Below are 16,676 nucleotides of genomic sequence, written 5' to 3' on the forward strand. Positions count from 1 at the left end.
GTCTTCCAGAAAATGGAGCAAAATTACTCAGTACAAAAATTATTTTAGAATATTAATAAAAACTCTTTTAAACATCTAAACTGAAGCAAAATTTATACTACTCAGTAAGATGATACATTGCATAAGAATGATGATAGTAATGGTGAAAGTAATGACACTCATAATTGTCTATGGTACATGTAATGTAGGTTTTGAGATTTAAAGGTTGGTAAGCTGTTATCAAAAGTGAAAATGAAGGTAGTGGCTAAAATAGTTATCTTTATGATTAGTCAAACGTTCTATCATAGTAGATGAGCACTATACTTTGTTCCTCTTGCTCAGTCTCAATTGGATACCACCCTTCGGCGTAAGGATAAACGACCTGGATTCGAAGGAGAGATTTCGAATGGTCTTCTCGCACGGTTCTATGTTATACTTCGCGAGAATGTGCGTAAGCCCGACTTTCGTTTGCAGCAGGCCAAATCTCATCCCTGAAACAAGAAAAAGTTGTTACTCTTCACTAATATACTCCCTTATACTGAGATAAGAAACAAAGACGATAACTAGGATGAGACTTAACAACCTGTTATGCAAACTTATCACACTTTCGTTGGTATTAGAGCATACACTAATATTTAGTAAGTTTTTAATTTAGTTTTAAATATCTCATATAAATCTGTAAAATTTTTGTAGCATTTTCTTGCTTTTGAACGAGGTATGACATCTGAAACTGTTCTTGTTGAATTTTCATTTTTACACTAGCTCAATTTTCTATTCAACCACATGTCTTTCTTTCATATATGTTGTTCCTTCTTTATTTTGATATTAATTACAGTATTTTACCACCCAACACTCTTTCCCATTTATTATGATCCAATGTATAAGATTATAACAGTTCATCAATCATCCATCAAAAACTGTTGACTACGAGAATGTTGAGTTTTCTGTTCAGCTCTAGATAAAGGTAATGGAATCCACAACCATGCATGAGCAGCGCCAATTAGACGGAGAGAGGGGGGGGGGGTTCCGACAGCCGATCAGTTCCGGCCGTTCCACCAGGAAGGAGGTACAAAGCTCATGTTGTCTGTAGTTCAACCATGCCTAGATGCCTAGACAGTCAATACCGCGGTCCGATCGCGTCCGCATTGTTACTTTGTGCCAGGAAGGGCTCTCAACAACGGAAGTGTCCAAGCGTCTCGGAGTGAACCAAAGTGATGTTGTTCTGACATGGAGGAGATACAGAGAGACAGGTACTGTCAATTACATGCCTCGCTTAGGCATTACTACTGCAATGGATGACCGCTACCTACGGATTACGGCTCGGAGGAACCCTGACAGCAACGCCACCATGTTGAATAATGCTTTTCGAGCGGCAACAGGACGCCGTGTTACGACTCAAACTGTGCGCAATAGGGTGCATGATGCGCAACTCCACACCTGACGTCCACGGCGAGGTCAATCTTTGCAACCACGACACCATGCAGCGCGTACAGATGGGCTCAAAAACATGCCGAATGGACCCCTCAGGATTGGCATCACGTTCTCCTCACCGATGAATGTCGCATATACCTTCAACCAGACAATCGTCGGAGTGTTTGGAGGTAACCCGGTCAGGCTGAACGCCTTAGACACACTGCACAGACAGTGAAGCAAGGTGGAGGTTCCCTGCTGTTTTGGGGTGGCATTATGTGGGGCCGACGTACGCCGCTGGTGGTCATGGAAGGCGCCGTAACGGCTGTACGATACGTGAATGCCATCCTCCGACTGATAGTGCAACCATATCGGGAGCATATTGATGAGGCATTCGTCTTCATGGGCGATAATTCGCGCCCCCATCGTGTACATCTTGTGAATGACTTCCTTCAGGATATCGACATCGCTCGACTAGAGTGGCCAGCATGTTCTCCAGACATGAACCCTATCTACCACGCCTGGGATAGATTGAAAAGGGCTGTTTATTGACTAAGTGACCCACCAGTCACTCTGAGGGATCTACGCCGAATCGCCATTGAGAAGTGGGACGATCTGTACCTACAGTCCCTTGATGAACTTGTGGATACTATGCCACGACGAATACAGACATGCATCAGTGCAAGAGGACGTGCAGCTGGGAATTAGGGGTACTGGTCTGAACAGCAATCTGGACTACCATCTTGAAGGTCTCGCTGTATTGTGATACGACATGCAATGTGTAGTTTTCATGAGTAATAAAAAGGGCGGAATGTTGCTGATGTTCATCTTTATTCCAGTTTTATGTACAGGTTCCGGAACTCGGAACCGAGGTGATGCAAAACCTTTTTTGATGTGTGTACATTTAGGGTATACCCCATAGCAGATGATCTGACAAAAAATATTTTACAGAACTATCATAAGAACACGATAATCCAGATCAAGTCATGATTCAGAAATACGTGTCACACATTACAATGACACATATCAAGTAACATAATTGACGAAATAACATCACGAACAAAATCACAATTTTAAGCTACTAGTGATAAGTGAACAAGAACAACGTCAATACAAATTTGAAGGAAATAATGCAGTTTTCATTTCTTCTGAATAGCCAGGTATCATTAAGACAACAACATCCATTGGTGACATATCAAGAGGGTAGTAAGTTGCTCTGCTCTTACAGTTTACTTCTTCATTTACTCTTGCTAGCATGGGTAGGATGTGTGCATGTTCTGTGTGGACGAAGGAGAAGCTGGCTGCAGTCCGCGAACAGGTGAGTGCACTTTTGGCTACTGTCAGTCACCTTCAGGCTGCTGCCTTGGGGAGTAGCGGTGTTGGAGAATCTGGTGCATCGCATGGTACACTCCAGGTGTCGCTTGTTTCGCCCAGAGGCTCTGCTTCTAAGACAACTCCTAGTGTACCAGACGCAGTGGAACTGCACTCACAGCAGAGCGAGTGGCAGGTGGTAATGCGTTAGCGTCGCTCGAGACGGAGGTCAACGTGAAGGCCGACCGTCTGGCCTTGCCCATTCGCTCTGTGAGTGAGGAGGTGGACGTTCCTTTAGCAGGATACGAGCACGCACACCAGGAGAGGGGTTTACTAGTTATCACGACTCCAACATCAGGTGCTTTATGGAGCCCTTTAGGCAGATAGGGCTGGAAAGAAAGCCAATGTGCACTAGGTGTGTCTGCTGGTGGACATCATACGAGAGATAGAGCGTTCAGGGTGCAGTCGTCTGCACGTTTTGGCTCATGTTGGCACCAACGACGCCTATTGCACTGGTTATGAGGTCATATCAGTTTCTAAGGAGGCTGGTGGAGGTGGTGAAGGCAGCTGGCCTCAAGTGCAGGGTGCAGACAGAGTTCGCAATTTGCAGCACAGTTCCCAGAGTTGATAGGTGTCCTTTTATTTGGAGCCGAGTGGAGGATCTCAACCGACTGTGACGGTCTTGCCAGCAGATTTGTAGACCTTTGTTATTGAGTGGGGATTTGTAGGTCAGGGTTGCACTACACGAAGGAAGCAGCTACTCAGGTAGGAGCGCACTTTTGGAATGCGCATGGGGGTTTCTTAGGCTAGGCGGTAGTTTGAAGTATTCTGAGGAACGCCGCGCGGGATTAGCCGAGTGGTCAAGGGCGCTGCAGTCATGGACTGTGCGGCTGGTCACGGCGGAGGTTCGAGTCCTCCCTCGGGCATGGATGTGTATGTCTGTCCTTAGCATAATTTAGGTTAAGTAGTGTGTAAGCTTAGGGACTGATGACCTTAGCAGTTAAGCCTCATAAGACACACATTTGAACATTTTGAACTCTGAGGAACGCTCACCAATCGATATGCGGAAAGGGAAGTCAGATCACGGTTATCAGTAAGTTGTTGAGGTATTCATAACGAAGCTCCCAAATCTACTGCTCTCCAGGAAAGCACTCGCGCTCAAATTATTCTTGGGACCAAGAGCTGGCTGAAACCTGAACTAAAAGGCTCTGAGCTGTTTAGAGAGTCATGGAACGTATATCTGAAAGAAAGATTAGACACCATATGAGGAGGAGGGCTCATTGCGGCTGGAAAAATATTGTCTGCGTTGAAGTTGGAAATGAGTGTGACAGTGAAATTATCTGGATGCGTATAACAGGTATAGCAGAAACCAAGTTAATTTTTTGATGTTTCTACCCGCCACCCGAATTCGCAGTGACATTTCTAGAACCATTCAAAGGAAGTTTTTGGTCAGAAGCGAGTATACAGGTAGGAGCTACTCAGGTCGGAGAGCACTTTTGGAGTGCACATGAGTGTTTTTAGGCTAGGGCAGGTCATGACCCAGACCATGCAGTACTAGTTGGAGGCGACTTTAACCTACTGGGTATGGACTGGGGCGTCTATGGATTCATTGCAGGGAGTACACACAGACAATCTTAAGAAGCATTTTCGAATACGTTTTCTGGAAACTGTCTTAAGCAGCTAGTTTGGCAGCACACACGCTATAGAAATATCTTTGACTTTGTAGCTACAAACAGGCAGGACCTTAGCGAGAGCATCAGTATAGAGACGGGGATTAGAGAGATCGTTGTAAGTCGAAAGTTAATAAACTCATCAAGAATGCTAGGAGAGTGTTTCTGCTAGAAAGAGCAGAGAAGCAGTTGTTAGCATCTCACTTAGACAGTGAATTGAATCTCTTACAAGGGGAGGCCGCCAATTGTGAAATTCAGATTCGATTCATACTGCGCATAATAAAAGCTCATGGCCAGAGGTGTAATGTGGCAAAGCACCACGATGCACTTCTCAGCCGTTGTCGAGAAAATCGACAGTTAAAAGAAACCGTTACGGTGAAATACTCTTTACGACCAACGATTTTCCACAGCGTCGTGGCGCAGCGGTAAGCGCTCGGGTTTGTAATCCGAAGGTCGCCGGATCGAATCTCGCACCATGCAATTTTTTTTAGTATTTGTTTTTTATAATTCAAATGTATATATATATATATATATATATATATATATAAATAATTCCCGGCAATCAGTTGCAACAATTATGCATATAATAAGTTGTTGAAAGTCGTTTGTCGTGGAAAAACTGGCGACTTCGAACATCATTATGTTTTCCGCAAACATAGTTGTATTTCAGAAATGTTATTAATTGTCTTCGTAATGTTAACCACGTATAGTTAACGGAAGACGTAGAAACGATATTCCGAAACGAATACGTATAGCGTAAGTCAAACGTTCGAATTAGAATAGAGACCCCACGAACACAAATTCGCTGTGGCAGGTATGAAATATAAACTCCGTTACTCGCTCGTTACACTTGAAGGACAGATGTTGAACGGGCCGAAACGAGCCGCCTCATAACAGCGTAGTTGCCTGCTAACTTCGAAAGAAGGTAGATCCGGTCCCTAGCGCAACTTATAACGTCGTCGAAAATCAGTGGGGACGGGAGAGCTTTGGTACACCCTGTTAAAAAAAAAGGAAAAATGGAGGCGGTACAATTGGAGAGCTATCCGCCTTCACCAGCATGCATAAGCAATTCATTAAAAGTTTATATATATATATATATATATATATATATATATATATATATATATATATATATTTGAATTACAAAAAACTAATAATAAAAAAAATTGCATGGCGCGAGATTCGATCCAGCGACCTTCGGATTACGAACCCGAGCGCTTACCGCTGGGCCACGACGCTGTAGAAAACCATTGTTCGTAAAGAGTATTTCACCGCAACGGTTTCTTTTAACTGTCGATTTTCTCGACAACGGCTGAGAAGTGCATCTTGGTGCTTTGCCACATTACACCTCTGGCCATGAGCTTTTATTATGCGCAGTATGAACCCAATCTGAATTTCACAATTGGCGGCCTCCCCTTGTTAGATCCAGTAAGATGGAGGAAGAGGAATTATGGGCAAAGATTAAACAGATTGTTTATCACAAGCTGGGAAACTATGTGCCTAGTAATTTGATTAAGGACGGAAAAGACCCACCGTAGTTTAACTACGAAATTCGGAAAATGCTGAGGAAGCAAAAACTGTTGCACTACTGGTTCCATAGCGAACGCGCAAACGTCGACAGGCAGAGGTTAATTGAGGTCCACGCCTCTGTAAAAAGATCTATGCGTGAAGCATAAAACAACTACAGCCCTCATAAATCAGCAAAAAATCCAATCAAGAGCACGAGAAAATTCTGGTCCTGAGTAAAATCGCTTAGCTGGTCTAAGGCTTCCATTCAGTCACTCATAGACCAGCTTGGTGTGGCAGTAGAACATACCAAAAGTATAACCGAAGTTTTAAGTTTCACATTTAAGAAATGTTTGACACAGGAGATTTCGTACAAACATACCGGCATTCGAGCACTGCATAGATTCCCGTGTGGAGAACACAGTAACAAGCATCCATGGCGTAGAGAAACAATTGAAAGAGTTGGAAATAAATAAATCACCAGGTCCGGATGGAATCCCAATTCAGTTTCACAGAAGTTCTGTACGGCATTGTCCTCTTACCTAGCTTACATTAATACGAATTCCTTGCCTAGCGCAAAGTCCCAAGGGACTGGAAAAAAGCGCAGGTGGCTCCAGTATATGAGAAAGGTAAAAGTACGGGCCAGCAAAATTGCAGAACAATATCCCTAACTTCTGTTTGCTGCAGAATCCTTGAACATATTCTCAGTTAGAATATAATAAAATTTCTTGGGACTGAGAAGCTTATATGCACGAATCAGCATGGTTTTAGTAAGTATCGTTCGTACGAAACTTGACTTGCCCCCTTTTGCGAATTATGAATGGAGGGCAACAGGCAGTTTTCATACTTCTACATTTCCAGAAAGTATTTGACACTGTGTCCCATTGCAGACTGTTAACGAAGGTATGAGCAATGGAATAGGTTCCCAGACATGTGAGTGGCTCGAAAACTTCTTAAGTAATAGAACCCAGTACGTTGTCGTCGACGGCGAGTATTCATCAGAGATAAGGATATCGGCAGGAGCCCACTAGGGAAGTGTATTTTCTGTATACATAAATGATCTGACAGACAGGGTGGGTAACAATCTGCGGTTGTTTATTGTTGATGCTGTGGTGTAGAGGAAGGTCTCGAATTTGAGTGACTAGGTGGTTACAAGATGACTTAGAGAAAAGTCAATGACCCGTAGTTCCCAATGTAAAAAAATGTAAGTTAATGTAGATGAGAAGGAAAAACAGACGCCTAATGTTCGGAAACACCATTAGTAGTGTTCTGCTTGACGCAGTCACGTCGTTTAAATATCTAGACACGACACTGCAAAGCGATATGAAATGGAATAAGCATGTGAGAATTGTGGTAGGGAAGGTAAATGTCAGACTTCGGCAGCTTTTGGAGTACATATGTAGATGTAGGTGTAGATAAACTACCGAATCGGCTCGGCGATGAGCGTAAATTTCCCTAAACCTCTCTCACGACGGGGAGAGATTTAGCAACACGATTCAGAGAGCGCACTTACAAAAGCTATAGTGCACTTGCTTTCCATTTGAGGGTGAATGGTCATCTTTTGCTTCTCATCAATGATGATTTGGACATTGTGCACGATGAACCTCTATATTCTTGAAAAATTGGAAATTTATGTGCATCGCCGATCCGGTCCGGAAATTGTTATCAATGAGGAATTCGCAAGTGGCATGCACTGGCTTTCCCAACATTTTTCACGATTTGATGGTTCATTAACCTGTCTCCTTTCGCGCTTACTTACTTTTTTTTCTTTACAGCGAATAATAATTTTATTTCATTTTTATTCATCTTTCGTTTCTATTACAAGTAAAATAAAATACTTGGCTATTGTATACGTTTGTTTGGAAACCGATTGCATTCGTTATTATTAATATTTCTTTTAGAATGCATTTAGAATGTATTTGCATCAATCACTATTGTTTCTGGAATTCTGAATGTAGGTGGCACATCTGTTTACCTTTAGCGCATCTCTGTGCATTTGTGGAAGTGACACATGACTGCGTTCAATCATGTTTTAGAAGATTCCTGTTGTTTTATCGATTTTATAACTTTGTATCATTTTGTAATACATTTTTATATTTTGTACTTGGTCATAAGGCTTTAACACCATCTGGTGTCGGCTTCTATCACAGTGTTTTTATTATTTTAGTTACTTTTCTCATTTTTACTATTTTAGTTGCATTTTACATCTATTTGTTGTTTGCCACTCATTCTTTCATGGTTTTTTTCTTAGTTTCTTTATAATTAATCATGGCATTGTGGCATCGAACGTGACGAATAATCTAAATAAAAACAAAAAAGTTTCTCTCGTGGGCTTAAGTAGTCCAATGGTCAGCATATCATCTGGCGTGTTCAGTTGTTAATTTTTGGATGCATTATTTCCTTCAAATGTCTGTTGACGTTGCCACTGGTAACTTACAGTTGTGGTTTTGAACGTGCCGCACTGACTACATTTAAAATTGTTTCATCAACTATGTTACTTGGTATTTATCATCTGGCATCAAGTCTTGATCTGGATTACCATGTGTTAATGATTGTTTTGTAAAGTATTTTTTGAGAGGTCATCTGATGTTGAACTACACCCCGAACATAAGGTCAACTAACATCTTTAGACTGTTATTAATGACGTAATAACATTGGTTGTAATTTTCACATGGTATGGAGAAGGCTAGAGCTTTTTACCAATGGCGCTTAACAATAAGCTGAAAGAAGGTAGAGAAATTATGTAAACTTGCTTGTGTAGCAGTAATAGGAAGCTCAGTTTCTTGTTAAAAATGGGCAAATCGTAAGTTCTAAATATTACAATTACTCCGAACCTACAAGGGTAAAGCCCCATTGTCTCCTAGAGGATTACCATATTGGGAGAACACATCACCATAGCTCCATTTAAAAAAAGTGAAGTTTATACCGACGTCTCTGTAATTATGGCTATTGGTCTGTGAGAAATTTCTCAGAAATAATTTGGGCGAAAACAGAATAACGATAATGTTAATGGGTCGGGAAATATTTGTGGTAAACTCTTTATGTGAATCATATAATGTTAATTATATCTAATACCTTATTTCTGTATGTTATGTACTCTGTATAAACAACATAAACAGTTTTTTGTACTATCCTTGATTCCAGTACATTACGAATTGTCTTGAGCACATTAGTATGTATACATTTAAGTGACTGTGATATGATTTGGAAGAAATTGTAACTGAACATGTATTTTTGTCTCTTATTCCACTTTTTTAAGTGTCTGTGTAGAGAAATATAAGGGTATTATATCTATTCTAAAATGCATTACACAGTTGTGTTTTTATGAAATGTTCCATATCCTCGACATTTCCTCCTTGTACATACAGTACGTCCAAGCTTAACTTTGCAGAAGCATTTTTTGTTAGTATGTGTGATACTACTGAAAGAGGTCAAAGTTGAAAGGAATAAAAAAATAGTGGTGAGGTGGTTTCAAGAAAGAAAACGAGATACGACGACATGTGCAACAGTTCTCTGACTCACCTATGCAGATGCGTGGTCCTTCTCCAAACGGCAAGTAAACGTAGGGGTGTCTCTGGGCCTTCTGCTCCTCAGAGAACCTCTCGGGGTCGAAGCGTTCTGGGTCTGGAAAGTACTCTGAGTCATGGTGGAGACCATACGCAGGTATCAAGATCTTAGTACCTTTCTCCAGAACGATATCAGTACCAGGGATCTTGTACTCAGTATTGCATTCCCTGTTGAGTATAACAACTGGTGGATATTTTCTCAGCGTCTCTGTAACATGAACAGTGAAACAATTTTTTTCAATAATCAATTAAGTACTTTTCTCATTTCATATTGTACTATCATTGTAAAGCATATTCCTGTGTTTTTAAGTAGGCTGTTCGATTTTGTGGAAGAGTTCTATAGAGATGCCCAATGAAATATCATCTGTGAATTTGCTTGAATCTAACTTATGTAGTTCATAATATACACTCCTGGAAATTGAAATAAGAACACCGTGAATTCATTGCCCCAGGAAGGGGAAACTTTATTGACACATTCCTGGGGTCAGATACATCACATGATCACACTGACAGAACCACAGGCACATAGACACAGGCAACAGAGCATGCACAATGTCGGCACTAGTACAGTGTATATCCACCTTTCGCAGCAATGCAGGCTGCTATTCTCCCATGGAGACGATCGTAGAGATGCTGGATGTAGTCCTGTGGAACGGCTTGCCATGCCATTTCCACCTGGCGCCTCAGTTGAACCAGCGTTCGTCCTGGACGTGCAGACCGCGTGAGACGACGCTTCATCCAGTCCCAAACATGCTCAATGGGGGACAGATCCGGAGATCTTGCTGGCCAGGGTAGTTGACTTACACCTTCTAGAGCACGTTGGGTGGCACGGGATACATGCGGACGTGCATTGTCCTGTTGGAACAGCAAGTTCCCTTGCCGGTCTAGGAATGGTAGAACGATGGGTTCGATGACGGTTTGGATGTACCGTGCACTATTCAGTGTCCCCTCGACGATCACCAGTGGTGTACGGCCAGTGTAGGAGATCGCTCCCCACACCATGATGCCGGGTGTTGGCCCAGTGTGCCTCGGTCGTATGCAGTCCTGATTGTGGCGCTCACCTGCACGGCGCCAAACACGCATACGACCATCATTGGCACCAAGGCAGAAGCGACTCTCATCGCTGAAGACGACACGTCTCCATTCGTCCCTCCATTCACGCCTGTCGCGACACCACTGGAGGCGGGCTGCACGATGTTGGGGCGTGAGCGGAAGACGGCCTAACGGTGTGCGGGACCGTAGCCCAGCTTCATGGAGACGGTTGCGAATGGTCCTCGCCGATACCCCAGGAGCAACAGTGTCCCTAATTTGCTGGGAAGTGGCGGTGCGGTCCCCTACGGCACTGCGTAGGATCCTACGGTCTTGGCGTGCATCCGTGCGTCGCTGCGGTCCGGTCCCAGGTCGACGGGCACGTGCACCTTCCGCCGACCACTGGCGACAACATCGATGTACTGTGGAGACCTCACGCCCCACGTGTTGAGCAATTCGGCGGTACGTCCACCCGGCCTCCCGCATGCCCACTATACGCCCTCGCTCAAAGTCCGTCAACTGCACATACGGTTCACGTCCACGCTGTCGCGGCATGCTACCAGTGTTAAAGACTGCGATGGAGCTCCATATGCCACTGCAAACTGGCTTACACTGACGGCGGCGGTGCACAAATGCTGCGCAGCTAGCGCCATTCGACGGCCAACACCGCGGTTCCTGGTGTGTCCGCTGTGCCGTGCGTGTGATCATTGCTTGTACAGCCCTCTCGCAGTGTCCGGAGCAAGTATGGTGGGTCTGACACACCGGCGTCAATGTGTTCTTTTTTCCATTTCCAGGAGTGTAGAATGAATTTCGTGTCAAGAATATGTATCGATTTTTCTACGGTTCTGACATGAGTAATGAATACATTAGTATTACCCAGACAACTGTGCAGTGCCACATAATGTCAAGAATTGAATAAAATGATGAAATTCAAAACACCACTTAAAAAAATTGAAATACATAAGCAGTCAAAAATGTCTATATAACAAGAAATAGTGTGTTTACTATGGTTTTACAACAAGGTCGCCCTAAAATTACAATGTGTGAGTGAAAATTGCACTGTGATCCTATTCGAACTTCAGCAGAAATTTCAGGAGTTCAGGCTGAGGGATGAAACCTTGAAATGTGGTATGACTTTAATGAAATTACTTGTGAGTATTATTTTGCCCCTCACTCACCGTCAAAATAAACTTAGCAATTGACAAAGTAGTGACATCATTATTACTTGCGGCTGTTTACCTATTTCAAATTATTTTTTACACTCTTGCTTCATGCACTGGCAGAACGCCAAACCTCAAAAATTTACTTTCAAATGACCACATTCTATTGTTGTTAGATGTAGTTTCTAAAATATTTTGTAGCTACAAATCGTTATATGCATTTCAACTTGCAACGAAAACGTGCGTACCAAATTAATGACTGAGTGTTTAAATGCTATTTGCTTTCTTTCATTTAGGAAGGATTAGAGCATTACATTAAGAATTCCAAACCACTGTTCATGAGTGATAATGAACTACGAAGAGCCATTTTCAATTTAATCCCCTGTCCTCAATAATTATTTCATTTGTTACATATACATGTTATTAACTCTCTCTCTCTCTTTCCCCCGGCCTTATACTCACTTGCAGGTGAAACAAGAAAATGGTACCTTTTGGCTGATGTCTAAAAATAAGCGTATGTTCCATAAAATTCAGGAACACACGTTTTCAATAAATTGCCAGCAACCATTAAAAACTTGGTTTCAGATAAAGCACCGTTTAAACAGAGTTTGAAAGACTTTCTGATAGGCAACTCCTTCTGCTCCATAGATGAATATCTTAACGGAGACTGTTAAGCCATCTTAAGTAAAAATATCGGTTGGATTTCAGTTTTGACAGCAGTTGGTCACATCAGTCAAGATTAGGTATATTGTGTATGATAAATTTATGAATAGTGCATAACAGTGTTTCATTCTAACAGCGTGTTAATTCTGTAAATATTAGCTGTTCCAGATTACCACATTGTATTCACCTATTTTGACAATCTCCTGATACATGATTAGGTTAGTATGTATTCAAATGTTTTATGTTTTTATGCCATATTTTCTGACATGTTCCACACCCACGAGAATCATCTCAATTTTTGGGCCTATGGAACGAAAACTGAATCTAATCTAATCTCTAATCAGAGCTAATATCAATGGTCCGTGATTTTGTACCGCCACAGGATACAAAACGGTTACAGTCATTTTTATTATAGGAAGTTCACAGGGGATTTTACAGAAATTGTCAAGCCCTTGAATTGTCTATTAACAAAATAAGTGAAATTCGAGAAGTCAGCAGAATGTCAAATGCGTTTGAGAAATTTAAACATACTTTGGCATTTAGTCATGTGTTTGTATTTCCTAGCTTCGAGCAAGAGTTCACACCGTCCTGTGATGTGAGCAATATGGCATATAGTAATGTCTTGAGCCAAATGTTGCGTAACAGGGAACATCCAGTAGCTTATTCATCGAGACAACTGAACAAGATAGAAAGCGAGTATTAGGCCTTTGAAAAATAAATGCTAGCTGTTATTTATGCCGTTTCCTAGTTTTGCTGTTACTTATGTGAACAAACATTTAAGGCAGTTACTGATCTTGCTTCCCTTAAGTGGCTACTGGGGTTGAAAGAGCCTTCTCATATATTAAAATGGTTGGCATTGAAGCTAAGCAAGTTTAATTATGAAGCAGTGCATAAACCTGTAGTCTCGGCAATTGTCATACTGTACATTGGTTACAGAATACGAGTCATGTGGTGAGAATATATTACTATCGCAGGCAAATGTGATGAATAGTGAGGTGAGATGCTTCATGGACCTCTCACAGTAATGAAAACAACAACAAATAAAAGGATGCGAACTATGTTACAACAAAAGAAATCAAGAGACAAAACTTCCAAATCTGAACGGAAGAGTATTAATAATACGTGTACTTGCGTAGAAGAAATAGCAGATACGTACGCCTGGAGATCCCTTCCTTACACGTCACTGTTAAAAACGGACGTTACACCACGACACAGGCGATGGGGACTTTCCCCTGATAGACAACAGAGCACACCAGGCGCAGTGCTCTGCTCTTCCGTAATGGGGCTACGTGTAGTGACTCCGTCTAGGGATGACATAAGAACGTATTTATCCTGAAAACTTCTCATGAAGAATCGGTCTGACGCCCTGAAGTTAAACATTAGGCCAATCAAGAGTGCTGACTGGCTCAGAAATCGGGAGCACGTTCGATCACCCATACAGAGGGAATCACGTGATTTACTGCTATAAAATCCTCGCCTTCCTTCCTCTCACTCTCAGAGTAGGTCGTTCCATTTGTATCACGGATACCGAAGGAAGATCCTTTCTACTAGATGCAAGGTGCCGTGATGAATCAACGAACTGACTCCAGCCGGCGCCGCCTTGGGGTTCACTGATGCAATTTGGCAGCCATCCGGCTGTGTATGGAACTTCGACCCTGAGCTGCGCTCCTACCGGTCACAATGGTGACTGACTGAAGATGAGGGCCGGGTCGATCTTCTGTGGATGAAGAATCAGTCTACCTGTCTGCAAGTTGTTCAATTTGAGAGCACTGTGCCTCATCCGTCACTTCTGTGCAGTACATGCACCCCCTAATTGGCTGTATACTGGAACCGCCTCTCAGGCTGACTTTTGGGTCTTCCACCTACATGTCACCTCGACAGCCGACAACAGGGGTATGCAAATTTCTGGGGCTGTCCATAAGTGCAGTTCACTCAACAAGAGCACTGAATCTCTGACAGCCACGCCAGGCTGTATTGGGGCGACGGCCACAGGGCGCTCCTACGACAGAGCCACAGCACTGAACCTCCGACAACGCCGGGGCCTGCAACTGCATATTGCTCACCGGGTGCTGATGTGCTACTCTGTGCCTTCATGCAACACGGCCGCCGGATTGTAGACAGTGTGAATATAAAACTCTTGCCAGTAAAAAATTGTTAACTGAATGATATCTCATAGCACTCTAGCACTCCACAGGATTCCACCACCTCACCTCCGTTTGTCTGTCCTACTCTCAAGTAGGGTGCTGCATCTGGCGGGCTCCGACAATCCATATCCATCATCAAAAAGAAGCTAAAGGTTCAAATGGCTCTAAGCACTATGGGACTTAACTTCTGAGGTCATCAGTCCCGTAGAACTTAGAACTACTTAAACCTAACTAACCTAAGGACATCATACACATCCATGCCCGAGGCAGGATTCGAACCTGCGACCGTAGCGGTCGGCGGTTCCAAACTGTAGCGTCTAGAACCGCTCGGCCACTCCGGCCGATGACGAAGCTAAAGGTCTGCTGATTTATTCTACGATATGTCTAAAGGAACGGGCTTCGTAAATCAAGATGCAGACAAATATAGGTCAGACGAACAAGGTCATTTCGTCATAGGATCGAGGAAAATGTTGAAAACGTAGAAAAGTAAATTGTCAGCTTCTTGGGATACTTCATTTGTGGCTTGAGTATTACATAACTAGACAATGTAGAGGTATACTGATTTGATAGGCTCTTCCTGGAGAGAATGAGCACTTTTCTGTTGACAGAAACTGTTTTAGACAAAGAGATGATGACTGCCATAGGAAATGTGAACATCATGCTCTGTGTGGCAAAATATGGTACACGAACCATGTCTGGCGAAGTTGTAACAAGATATCTAAATACATGAACGCGAATTAAAGTAGGAACGCCATTATTGAAACAAATTCCTGAGGAATTATTAAAAAACTAAAAAACTGCACAATAAATTATTTCTTTCAAGTTGAAAGGGAAAGAAGTTTTGGTAAATAACACGTAATTTGAAGACAGTTTTGCACTATTCTTCAAAGACAATAGGAACCAAACATTTATGATTAAGTTCGATTCGTACTTGTTGGATTTTTCCCTCTTTATTTCCTCTTTTAATTTTGTCTGTGAGATGAATAATATTTACTACGACCTTTTTCTTTCCATTAGAGTTGGAAACAATAAACACAATTCTTTCACTGACTTCGAATTTAAAGTAGGGTTTCTTCACAAACTTGAATGTCAGTCTAAATTGTGAATAAAATATCAGGGCACGAAACTATATGTTCATACATACCTGAGACTACTTTATCGAGGTAGTGCATGCTGTTGATCACATCGTAGGTGATTTGTCCATCACTTTGCTTCAGAACTGAGTCGATCTCCTCCTGGAGACGTTTCTGGATGTCACTGTGGTGAGCCAGCTCGTGAAGAGCGAAGCTTATCGTGGTTGATGAGGTCTCGAAGCCCGCTACGAAGAAGACAAACGCCTGGGCAGCGACGTCATCAATTGACAACTCTGGAAAAGATAGCTGGCTCTTATATTTTCTCCATGATTGATCGGAGTACCCACCAAAATCTGTTACGCAATAATATTTTAAGACAGAAATTTGTTTCCATACACAATTTTCTGAAACTATCAACAAATACGTTACACGGATCACTGCTGAAAACTGTATTTTTTTTTGGTACATGGTACTGTACAAGTGTCGAATTTTTAGAGATAAATAAGTACCAAACGATAGTGACTCATATCCACAGAAAGCACTACTTTCATAAAACTCTCTATGACCAAGATAATACACTGAGGTGACAAAAGTCATGAGATAGCGCTATGCACATATACAGATGGTAGCAATATCGTGTACGCAAGGTATGAAAGGGCAGTGCATTGGCGGACCTGTCATTTGTTCAAAATGGTTCAAATGGCTTTGAGCACTATGGGACTTAACTTCTGTGGTCATCAGTCCCCTATAACTTAGAAGTACTTAAACCTAACTAGCCTAAGGACACCACACACATCCATGCCCGAGGCAGGATTCGAACCTGCGACCGTAGCGGTCGCGCGGTTCCAGACTGTAGCGCCAAGAACCGATCGGCCACTCGGCCGGCTGTCATTTGTACTCAGGTGCTTCATGTGAGAGTTTCCGAAATGGTAATGGCCGCACGATGGGAATTAACAGACTTTGACAGCGGAATGGTAGATGGAACAATTCATTTCTGAAACCGTTAGAAAATTCAGTATTCCGAGATCCACGATGTCAAGAGTGCGTCGTGAATAAAATATTTCGGGCATTAGCTCTCAGCAAGGACAACACTGTGGCCGTAGGCCTTCGGTTAAGGACCAAGAGCAGCGGCGTTTGCATAGAGTTATCAGTGCTAACAGACAAG

The 16,676-nt window shown here is 42.5% G+C and overlaps 1 protein-coding gene across 2 annotated transcripts in view; it reads right to left on the reverse strand.

Annotated features, from left to right (window-relative positions):
• Positions 1–261: 261 nt before the first annotated feature.
• LOC126484082 (cytochrome P450 6k1-like) overlaps positions 262–16,676 on the reverse strand; it is a 270,241-nt gene continuing 253,826 nt past the window's right edge. For both annotated transcript variants that reach the window (XM_050107452.1, XM_050107453.1), the window contains exons 6-8: positions 15,583–15,804; positions 9,399–9,650; positions 262–470 (exon numbers count right to left, since the gene is read on the reverse strand). In XM_050107452.1, coding sequence (XP_049963409.1) covers positions 298–470; positions 9,399–9,650; positions 15,583–15,804 — 647 coding nt within the window. In that variant the 3' untranslated portion in view covers positions 262–297. The remainder of the gene's footprint in view (positions 471–9,398; positions 9,651–15,582; positions 15,805–16,676) is intronic.

Source organism: Schistocerca serialis, chromosome 6, assembly GCF_023864345.2.
Source record: "Schistocerca serialis cubense isolate TAMUIC-IGC-003099 chromosome 6, iqSchSeri2.2, whole genome shotgun sequence".
Lineage (NCBI taxonomy): Eukaryota > Metazoa > Arthropoda > Insecta > Orthoptera > Acrididae > Schistocerca > Schistocerca serialis.